This window comes from Papaver somniferum, chromosome 5, assembly GCF_003573695.1.
Source record: "Papaver somniferum cultivar HN1 chromosome 5, ASM357369v1, whole genome shotgun sequence".
NCBI classification, from domain to species: domain Eukaryota; kingdom Viridiplantae; phylum Streptophyta; class Magnoliopsida; order Ranunculales; family Papaveraceae; genus Papaver; species Papaver somniferum.
This window is the reverse complement of record NC_039362.1, coordinates 124061403-124073722: the sequence shown is the minus strand read 5'-3', so window position 1 is coordinate 124073722 and position 12320 is coordinate 124061403. Positions and strand designations below refer to the sequence as shown.

The 12320-nt window shown below is 36.8% G+C and overlaps 1 protein-coding gene across 1 annotated transcript; it reads left to right on the top strand.

The window, feature by feature from the left end:
* The first annotated feature begins 1209 nt into the window (after positions 1-1209).
* LOC113282584 (UDP-glycosyltransferase 90A2-like) lies at positions 1210-2782 on the top strand. Its single transcript, XM_026531623.1, has one exon. It carries the CDS (start codon positions 1226-1228, stop codon positions 2633-2635), a length of 1410 nt encoding a protein of 469 aa, XP_026387408.1. The 5' UTR covers positions 1210-1225; the 3' UTR covers positions 2636-2782.
* The last annotated feature ends 9538 nt before the right edge of the window (positions 2783-12320 follow it).

The following is a 12320-nucleotide window of genomic DNA, read 5'->3' as shown; positions in this document are numbered from 1 at the left end:
TATAATCGGTTTATGTGAGTATTGACAAAAACCGATTTTGGGTTTTCTTCGTCACTGGGAAAAACTCTTACCCAGAATCGGTCTACTACTGCACAAACATGAACCGATTATGGGTCGAATTTTTTAAAAAAAAAATCATTTTTTTTTCAAGTTTTGGTGATGGATTAATGGTAGTTGATTTTAGGATTAACTTGATTAAACATCACTTAATCACCCAAATTAGCACTAATTAATCAGGCGTAATTTTTCCATTAAGTAAAATAATTGGATAAAGGGTTATCCATTTTACTTCAAAATATTTTTTCTTTATCTTGTAGTTGTAGGCCCCAAATAATGTGCTTAGGCCCCAACCTAATTGGGCAAAATTACGGGGTTACCATTTTAGTTAAAAACTAAAATGAAATATAGAACGGTCACTATCTAGTGCTTGAAAAATTAATAGAGGAAGTGCCAAATTTTAGTCCCTTTGCCGATTGGTTTATAGGGACGTCGGTCAGTTATCCTCATCCCGGGTTGCATAGACGCGGACACGACACGACGCGGACGCAGACACTACAAAATTCTCAAAAAACTAGGACGCGGACACGTATATACATATTTTGTTTATATATACAATCATGTATTTATACAACAAATTTAAGTGTTTCGATTATAAAAATTAGAAAATTATGCTACATGTGTATAAAATTTCAAAAGAAAAAAAGAGATCGTTTGTTTATACACACCGACGGTCAAGCAATCAATCAATATCAAACGCATGGCACAATCAAAATGCATTCTTAGAACAACACAGGCCCAACCAAGGGTATACATGATGTCATTTCCAATTACAAAACCTTAATAAAGACCTAAATGATTGATCTAAATGTTCACATTTCTTCATTTAGTTAATAATAGCAAAAATAATGGAAGAAATTTAAATGAAAGTGAAAATCAAAAAAAAATAACGCTGCAAATCCGAATCATCAGTGTGTCCAAACTACACGCACGTAGGACGCGCACATGGGTGCGTCAGCATCCAACGCGCATACGCGGACATTGACTCAAAAAATGCAGCGTCCGTGCAACCCGGTCTATAACCAACGGCTGCCAGCCTACCAGGTGACACTTTCCAAGTGGGGTTATCCCCAAATAACGTGCACCACGTGGGACAGTTTTATGTGTTAACTTCACTTGCCCATTAAAACATGGATTGAGGAAGACACACAAATCAAGCAGAGTAATAATGGCATCATCATCCTCTTCAGAAACACCTCTTCACGTAGTAATACTTCCATTCATGGCAAAAGGCCATACAATCCCACTTCTACACCTAACTCGTCTCCTTTTCCTTCACCGCAGCAATATAGCCGTGACCATCTTTACCACTCATGCCAATTCTCCATTTATCCGACAATCTTTACACGACACAGAAGCTTCAATCATCGAACTCACCTTCCCACAAAAATTTCATCCTGAGATTCCTCAAGGAGTTGAATCTGTAGATAAGTTGCCATCTCAATCTCTCTTAGTCCCATTCTGCAAAGGGACTAAATTACTTCAACCGGAATTTGATACAATTCTCCAGAGTCTCCGGCCGAATGTCAGTTGTTTAATCTCTGATGTTTTCTTTCCATGGAGTATGGAAATTGCTACGAAGTTAAGCATACCAAGATTGGATTTCGATGGGGCTAGTAATTCTGCCATGGTGTTTTACGATATCCTTATGACTCAAGAGTTTCTTGTTGACTCCGATGATGAGATTTTCAGTGTGATTCCAAGTCTTCCTGATATCAAGCTGACTAAGAATGATATTGAACCTGAGTTTTCAAATCAGCAACCAGGTGAACATACTGATTTCTACACAGAGGTTATCACGGCAACGAGTAAGAGCAAAGGCATAATCCGGAACAGTTTCTATGAACTCGAACCGGAGTTCGTCGATTACTGGAACAGAGAAAACTCGCCAAAAGCTTGGAATATTGGACCACTCTGTCTACTTGCAACAAAAGTTATAAGCTGTGAAGAAAAACCAATGTGGATTCAATGGCTTGATGAGAAGCTAGAGATGGGAGAATCTGTTTTATATGTTGCATTTGGGTCTCTGGCAGAAATGACAATGGAACAATTGAGAGAAATAGCCATTGGGTTGGAGAACTCTGGGGAACATTTCTTGTGGGTTTTGCGACTGCCGGAATCGATTATGGGAGATAAATTTATGAGTGAGTTTGAAGAGAGAGTGAAAGGGAGAGGACTATTGGTGAAGAATCAATGGGTTGATCAAGTTGGAATACTACGTCATGAGTCTGTACATGGGTTTATGAGTCATTGTGGATGGAACTCGGTACTGGAAAGCATATGTGAATCAGTACCACTGTTAGGCTTTCCAATAACAGCTGACCAGCACTTAAATGCAAGAATGGTTGAAGAGTATTTTAGAATTGGTGTTAAGGTTGTAACAGGAAATGGTTCTGTTCGCGGGTTTTTTGGTTCGGAGTGCATTGAGAATAAGGTGAAAGAATTGATGGATATAGAAGGTGAGAAAGGGAAAGAAATGAGGAAGAATGTGAAGAAGTTGAATGAGAAAGCTAGAAATGCCATGGCAGAAGGTGGGTCTTCCTGGCACACTCTAAACTTGCTTATTGATGAATTGTAACAAAAATTGAAAGATTTTGTTCCCCATTTCTTCTGTAATAGTAGGAAACTGTATTTCCCTTTAAAGTCGACTGAGTGCATTTTAGATTTACCAGAGCGATGTTAATTAGCGACAGTCTAGTACGAATGTGATTTGACGTATTAATAATTCCATTCTACCAGAACGATAAAGTGGCCGGATCCTAAAATTCGAAGTTGAAATTCAACAACTTTTTACAGACTTGAAAAAAATGACAACTGAGGTCATAAGACAATAGTGAATGATGCAAGGATATGAGGCATAAAAAGTTTCATTGTAGAAAAGGAAGTCTGGGTGGCAACAATATGGATTTTAAATCTCCTCCATTCTGCTGCTTGAAAACATGGGCTTTTGGATCAATGATTGGTTGGTAGTGTACATAGGTTATTTTGTTGACAAAGGTAAGCTACATTGAAGAAATCCAAAGCAGTAATAAACAAAAGAGAAACTAATTTTCTTTTTAGATTATTAGGGGTATACCTTATCAAATTATCCCTCTCAGTCACTCTGCAGTACACTATAGTTTAGCTTCAAGAGTCCTTTTCAGTTGTTGCATGGAGGAATTTCAGCTACTCTTTATGCTGGCACATCCATCTTGCAATCCACCGACTACTAGATTTTGACCCTTGAAATTTTGTTCAGCTTTGGGTGGAATTGTCAAATTCAAGGCCTTCTAGTGCTTCATTCCCTGTGGCCTGAGGAATTGTAAATTTATTTAGGAACAAACTAGTTTAACTAAACTAGTCATTCAAAGTAGGAGAAAAATGGAAAAACGGAAGCATAGATCAGACATCCAAGTCATTCTCACGTGTTTACAAAGACCCCAATTGTGCAAAGCTACTAAAACTTTGGGAGGGTTTATTCAAGTTACTTCAGTGGCTGGGAACACAGAATCAAACAACCACGAATTATGACTAATCTAGAAAGTAAAGCAAATCAAGGAAAATGAAGAGTTTAATGCTTACTTTTGTTGTGAGAGGAAAAATCATAGTGCGGTTGAAACATAAATGAAAGAACCCGTACTTGTGGTGATGATTGAACAACAGTAATGTTGTTAACAATACAATCCAATGGGTTATCATCTCCAGACTCTGAAGAATACATGCTTATCAAGAATTTGATCTGAATGGACTTGGATGACCTGAAAACATCCGAAATTTAACATAACTATAAAACAATGGTACATAATAACTCAATCAAACGAGAAAAATGAGTGTTCCTAACATAACTTACAGTATCCTCAGCTCGGAAGAACCACTTGACAGCAATGTATGGCTTCTTTTTAGTTGTTCCAAAGAATTCAACAATTCTCCCTATATAGTCAAGTTGTCCTTCAGCCTAAGATAGACCAGTAATATTAAATTCTCATAAAAATAAACTCACTTCTCCTATCAATAATCAGATCATAACAAAGATAATTCACTTCTCCTACAAAATGGACTCCTCAATGAAGCATACTTGTAGCAAATATTACAGGAAAAAAACCATAGAATACACAAAACATGATCCCAACCATAAAAAAAAGGGTTATTTTGTGTTTGGTACTCGGGTTTTGTCCAACTTTTGAATTTGGTCTAACATTTGTCCAGCTTGGTATTTGGTACTTGGAAAAAACGTTGACTCGCATTGACCGTTTATCTTTGAAGGGGGCATAGAATCCAACGGTTTTAATATAATGCTATAAATCGTACGGTTTTAAAGAAATCATATAACCATCAACTAACCCTAAATCCTAATTCTTTTATCTTCTTCCGCCTCCGATATCAAGTAGGAGCAGTCCATCTCTGGGTTTATTTTCCATTTCTATGTTGGAGCATAAATGCGATTCATGTGCGAGATCCAGGTTTTGCAGAGAGGTATTGATGAGATTTTTTTTCTTTTTAATAAAGATGGTTTGAGTGGAAGTATGAAGATTGCTGCCCAATTCTTAAAGTAATTCCTGGATTATTTTTCTCTCTCTCAGTTGATGGAATTCCAAATCTTCTTCAAAAATCAGCAACACCAGGACTTGGAGATATGAATTTAAGTTAATGGTTAGAATAGATGTCGATAGTGATAGGTTCCATGTAAAATTAATCAATCGTATAAGTGATTACTGATTTCAAATGTTACAAATGTGTCCTGCAAGAACAACAACAATTGAGTCGTTTATATATATGTGATTTTAAAATTGGATAATTGGGGTGACATATTTAGTGGAGCTGCTTGGGTAAGCGGTGAATCTGGTGATGTTGTATTGTGAACTTTTCATGTCTTTGGTTAATAAGTAGAAGCAAAACGAAATTAGCTAGGGTTCCCTTGGTTTAATACTTATTGGAGTTCGGATAAGGATGGGTAATGAAGAGACAAAGAAAGAGAAAGTGATAATGGTGGTTGCGGCTAGAGCTGGCAAACAAGCCAAAACACGCGGGTTAACCCGTGCCCGGCCCGTGAAAACCCGAACCCGGCTCGGCTTGTTTTGAAACAAGCCGGGTTCGGGTTGGAGAAATGTCGGCTTGTGAGTAAACGGGTTAACCCGTCCCGGCCCGTGAATCCTCGGGTTCAACCCGTAAACCCGTGACTGAGCTATCTTCACCTATAAAAGACACGGATGAATGAATCATATCACTTGAAAACTTACTTATAGGTATTGTACAGATTGAAACTTACTTACAGCGGACAAATACAAAACACGAAGGAACCAGTATCAAGATCAACGTACTTCATCTAACAAAGGCATGATTTCCTTCTGCACCTGATGGGTATGCGAGAAGAACGCATACGCCTTGTTCAGAATCATCATCTCCAACTATACCGAAGGCAATTTGTCAAAACCCAAATTCACAAATCAAAATTAACAATCAAAAATAAGATATTCAGTGCCTGCATCGGGTTGTACCTTCGGTTGTTTAATTCCCAAAGTAAGACCACATTCATAGAGAGACTCTGAAACGTCACAGACAACATCTTCATATAACAAGTTATGATGGATTCGTTTGGTGGACGGTTGAAGGATTACACGCGTGAATTTCCAGTGCCTTCATGTAAAAGATGAGCACAATGAGATGGATTTAACAGAGCTCTACGTTCCCATTTGTTTGTTGACTCTGATGGAATTCTGACAGCACCATTTCCAATCATGTTGCTGCCAACTGAGACAGTGACAGACAAATGAAGGGTGTCAAAAACCCAGAAGAATCTTGAAACTCTCGCTCTCCCTACAACATTAGGCCATACAATTTATTACTACTTCCAAAAGTCTACTTTGCTTAACAGTGCATAACAGGCTGTAGGTAAAATACGGACTACCTTATTTCAGCTGATACCAAAAAAAGAAAAAAACAGAATCAAGATTCTAGTTGCTCGAAAACAACCCATACACGGACAGCACATTCCCGGAACACTGGATGCTTAACACGCGCTCTATAAAGAGATAAATATACAAGCCTCTACTTACCACATGTTCTTGTTTCTTTTCCTGTAACAATGTTAGTACTAGTACTACTTCATCTATCTTCTATTTTTAATCTCTGGGTTCTTCTTCTTTCATGAATTCATAAATGAGTTTTGTGGATTTGATACAGGAAATTCAATCCCATGTTCTTGCATTGTTCTAGAAAATCTGTTCTTGTTTGTTCACCTGTAACAATGTGAGTTCCTTATCTTCAGTTCTGAAACGGGCGGGCTAACCCGTGAACCCGCGGGTTCAACCCGCGGGTTCAACCCGTTACGGTCACGGTTTGAAGAAATGACAACCCGTGAAGAATTTCAACCCGCGGGTTTCAAACCGTATTAACCCGAACACGTGGAACCCGTAACGGGCAAGCCCCGGCCCGCCCGTTTTCCAGCTCTAGTTGCGGCCATAAGAGACCGAGAAGATGGATTCCCAAACTTATTACATCAATATTAGTAAAGTAAAAGGGCGTAATTGTAAACTCATCTAAAAATTAGATTTTATATAATTCTTTTTTTTTAATTAACAGAAGTCAAAATCTAACTGAGTCAACACGGGTCAACGTCATTTCCAAGTACCAAACACCAAGCTGGACAAATGTTAGACCAAACTCAAAAGTTGGACAAAAAGTGAGTACCAAAAACAAAATAACCCTAAAAAAAACATAACAGATAGTAAGCAAACCAAAACCACATCAACAGGCCTGAATGATATTTCACAACAAAAAAGAAAAAAACGGTCATAATCGAGATAACGTAAAAGAAACATTGTAAAGAATAGCAACGGTTAATATACCTTTTATTTATGCTTCTGTGGTGGTGATCATGTAAACCAATTACAACAGTTTTATGCGGTAAAAAATGATGATTCCCAACGCTAATAAGTAAACGATAAAAACAAATGCATGGATACGATTAAAAATCATTACACAGAAACCTAAACATCAAACTCAACAGTTTAGGAATTATATCATGGTTTTCATCACTTGTTCCTAAAAAACAAGTTCATTCTCCACATTACTAAATAATTGATAACAAATTACAAAAAATATAGTAAGTTGTTTAGTACAAAGGAAGAAACAAATTATATAAACTTTAGGAAGATCTGAAAGTCCATCCCTAATAACAAAGGTTTCTCCAAGTTATGCTTATCAATTAGTCAAATCCAACAAGGCATCTATCAAACTTATTCGAGAGACCACCCCTTACAACGACCTCATGTGTCGTTAAGGGATAAGGTGGAAGTTTCTGCAACGAAAAAGAAAGAAAAAACACTAAGCATGAAAACTTACCGGAAGTGGCAGAAGATTTGAATGGTATCCCGTTGTTATAAATTTGCGGATTTTCTCTTCGCAGTGGATAATCAAAAGAAATAATCAGAATAAACTGTTCTGATCTTGAAATTTTAACTTATTAATAATCCTTACAACAACTTATCATCTACCATGTGATATATAGTAGTACAAATATTTACCTTAGTTCATTATAATCTTCTCTTGTCTCCTTACCGAATTTCAAACCCTTCGTATGTTCCTAAGTCGATTTTCAAACAAACATATGAACACATAACCAGATTGGCGATCTACTAATGTTAAGATGTGTAGATTTAGATAGATATGTACCTTAATAAATAATTTCAAACACTTATCAAAAGCTCAAAGTCATAAAATTGAATGATTTCAATGAAACATAACTAAAATCTAATGATAAGAATGAATAGATTAGTACTTAATATTGATCTTCCAGGAGGAAATATCATCATCCTATTGCAAGATTAGAATATTCTTCATCCTCCACAAGAATCTCACATAAAATCATTATTTCATTTTAAACAACCCGTTTATCTTCTTTTCTAACATGATCCACAATACAAGCATTGAAGGCTGGAAAAAGAAAAAAATCGACAGAAAGAAGAAAAAAAATCATAAAACCTAGAAATGAATAGCTGAAAATATATAATAGTATTTGAAAAAGAATCACGACCTTAATTCTTCTTGATCAGCGAAACGCTGAGCTAAAATAATAATCTTGAGGCTCAATGACTAGAGTAAAACTCAAATACTGGTTTTCTAATTAAATGTGAAACTTTTGATTGATTCACTAAAATTAAACTATTGAATACCGATATTGATTACTATGACCAAGATGTTTTTCGATTTGGGGAAACTAAACGATATGAAGAAGGATTTTAGAAGGACTTTTGTGTGTGTGTGTGTGTGTATTGAAACAAAGAGCTGAGTGGATTTTTTTTTTCTTTGTGTTTGAGGGTAAAAACTGGTTCTGCTGTTTTTGGTAAATTTGGGGTGTGTTGATGAGAAACGAATTTAAACCCTAAAAAAATGCACTGCACGAGAGTACTTAAGTTCGAGAGATCAATCTGTAAGACTCTGTCCTAAACCAAGAAATGGCCGTTCCAGATTCAATTCGGTCACAAGGTGAAGGAGAAGGGTTGATCTTAGGAGGGAAGCGGAGAAGGTGTTTGAGATCAGAATGTTGAATTATGAAGGTGTGGTTGTTTTATGACTTGTATCAGAAAATGGTTTCTGGTTGTTGTGTTGATAACACTTGTCTTCTGTTCGTTTGAATAGGTTGAAAACCTATTTATACAAGTCATTAAGCGCACCCTGATCTCTTAGGAAGTGGAAGAAGTTAAGTAGTGGAGAAGTGGGTTTGTGCAGAAGGTGGTGATCATCATGTTTCTGTTATGAGGGAGGACTGATCACACGTTCACCCACTACTCTCATTACTGTTAACCGTCCGTCTTTCCTGACACTTTCTCATAATGGGCGCGTTTCACGCCGCACGTTGTAAACCACCAGACCAATACCCCAGTGAGCATCCCCCAGTTTGTGACATGTTTGATTTCTCGAGTGAATGGGTCAAGTCATGTGACTTGCCGCTAAAATCAGCACGTGGTGCTTTTAGGTTAAATAAAAAATTATTTATAAAACTGATATTTGTAAAGCATTGCTTATAATCGATTCATGTAAAGCATCGCTTTCGAATAAGCAGCTGAAAGTAATCGATGTGTTAGAAGCATCGCTGTTTTTGAGCTCGATCGAATCAGTCACGGATTGAGCGTCTTAAAAGAAGCACGAACGGCCCTCTTCGGGTGATCGTTTGAGTGCCCTATGGGCGAACTACCACCTGGTTGATCACTCCATGTGGAGGAGTGATGGTCGGTGGTCATGATGCTACTTTGTTAGTTTTCTGAGAATAAATATACACCGTCCAACTAGGCTGACGAAGTTGGATGGTTGTGATCGATTTGCGACAGTTGTTCAATGACGTTGACGCAATTTTTAGGATTTAGAGGCCGAGCGGCCAACTCCCTTTTGAGAGAGCGATTCGAGGCACTGCGTGTTGGTTTGAGCAGGTCGATCGACCTCGCGCAAAGATGAGTTGTCGGTGAGCATGCTGACATCTCCTGGGCCATATAGAATTAGATCTAAGCCACTCAATTCTGTAGGACCAGAATCTCGCAACAATAATATCTTAGCGAAATTATCAACAACACAACACAACAGCGTCGCAGAACGATTTCAGAAATGATATAATAAACGACGTCAGCTAAAATCGCGAGAAATATGTGATGGTCCTGCGAAAATTAGAGAGTTGTGAGATTAATATTTGTAAGGTTTCCATAATATCGCAAGTCATATTCGAAAATAAAGGAAAAATTAGCTGTCGTCCACTATGTATTTCCCTATAAATAGTCGTTCAGTAACTTCAGTTGTAAAGGAAAGGGAAAAATCTTTTTTGAGTAAGAAATAAGTAAATAGGAGAGATAAAGTCTAGAGCAGAGGTCATCCTTGATTCCTTTATCTTTTCTTGTAAGAATATTCAAAGATTGATCAATAAAATTAAGAGTGTAAATCTAAAAATGAGTTGATTAATAATGAAATCATATGAGGGGTGTGGTTTAGGATTTCCTGCAACTACATAATGGCGCTAGAAACAGGGATTGGAGATCGAAAGTTGAATATTGTTGTTGAGATTGTTGAAATCAAGAAAGTGATTAAATAAATCAGTGAACCAGTTAAAATAAAAATGGTTAGAATTAATGAAGATGACAAAAGATTGGAGTGTAATATGATAAAAAAAACGATGGTTAATGAATTCCATGAAAACATCAAAGGAAGAGTACATAAACGAAATTTTGAAGGAAGGAAGGTTATGGCGGTAGAAAAGACATCACCCTTGAAAGATTGGTAAAAGCAAAAAATTAATTCATGGCGGCAGAAATACCAAAAGAAAATTTGAACCACACATCTCCATTGGTTATTACAGTTCCTATTACGCGAAAAGAGAAAGAGACAACAACAAAATCCACGGGAGAATGGATATTGAACAGAACTTTAATCGATACAGGAAGTTCAGTGGATATAATATTTTATCATGCATTCTGTGGAATGGGATTTAAAGATGAAGAAATGTCCAGTTCAACATATTTTGTTCACGGCTTTGGAAAATCCACAACAAAACCTAAAGGAGAAATAGTGGTACGAATTCCACTTGGAGAGATTGTGCGTAGTAGATATGGAATCGCCATATAATATGTTGTTAGGAAGACCATGGATACATGCGATAAAAGCTGTAGTATCAACGTTTCATCATTGTATTAAATTCCCCACACCAAATGGAATAGGTGAAATCAGAAGAGATGTTGACAATGCGAAATTATGTCATCAAATTGAAGTAAAGCATTATGAAGGACAAGCAAAAAAGAAACAATTTCGCAGAAAGTTGGCAAAGGAAGCAAAGAAAGAAGAAGAATTTAGAGTATATATGATAAGGGCAAAAAAAAGCAAAGGAATACCCAGCGAAATTTCGGAAGAATGAGAAGGACCTATGAAAACAATAAAAGAACCAACACCAATGGGAGAACCTAAACCCAGTTACATTTCCGCAGAACCAACAAAAGAAATAAACGTTGGGACTATAGAAGAACCTCTAATATTGAGAATTGGAACCAAAATGGATGTGGAAGAAGAAGAAAGAACTGTTAACCTTTTGCGAGAATATAAAGATGTTTTCGCAGGAATCATGGATGAGATACCGGGAATAGATCCATCAATTGCATGCCACAAGTTGGAGATTAACAAAAATGTGAGACCATTTAAACAGAGAATAAGAAAAATTGCAACAATTTACCATTCCAAAATAGAAAAAGAACTACAGAAAATGCTTGATGCGGGAATCATAAGAGAAGCTAAATACCCAGAATGGATAGCGAATATGGTCATTGTCCCAAAGAAAAACAAAGGAATCAGGATTTGCATAGATTTCACTGATTTAAACAAGGCTTGCCCCAAAGATAGTTTTCCGTTATCAGATATTCCTCAAATGGTGGAATCCTCAGTGGGAAATGATAGAGTATCATCTTTGGATGGGTACAAAGGGTATAACCAAATCCCTCTCGCTGAAGAAGATCAAGAACATACTGCTTTCTTCGCCCCTAGAGGTTTATATTGTTACACGAAAATGCCATTTGGTTTGCGAAATGTGGGAGCGACATACCAAAGAATGGTAGAGAAGGTGTTAGAAAAATGGATACACAAAACATTAGAAGTATACGTGGATGACATGTTACTAAAGAGTAAAGAAGCTAAATACCATGTACAAGACTTGAAGGAGATTTTTGAACAAATGTGGCAGTATAACATTAAACTGAATCCTGAGAAGTGCACTATTGGAGTTGCATCGGGAAAATTTTTAAGCTACATTGTATCAAAGGAACGAATACAGGTTGATCCAGAAAAAGTGCAAGCAGTTCGTGACATGCCAACAACAGCAACAATAAAAGATGTACATAAATTGAATGGGCTTCTAGCTTCGCCGGGGAGATTCATTTCGCGATCATCAGATAAATGCAAATATTTTTTCGATATACTCAAGAAGGGTGCAAAATTTAAATGGACTGATGAATGTGAAAAATCTTTTCAAGGGATCAAAGAACATCTTATGAATACAACTATTTTACAAAAAGCAGAACCAAGAGAAGAATTATTGATCTATCTTGCGACGACGACGCATGTATTAAGTGTTGTGTTATTGCGAATAGAAGCAGGAGTAGAGAAACCCATTTATTACATTGGCAAAACTTTTAATACTTCCGAGAAGAATTACTCAAAGATTGAGAAGTTAATCTTATCATTAGTTTATGCATCATTTAAGCTCCGCCTATATTTTCAAGCGCATAAGATAAAGGTATTAACAAAAGTACCAATTGAAT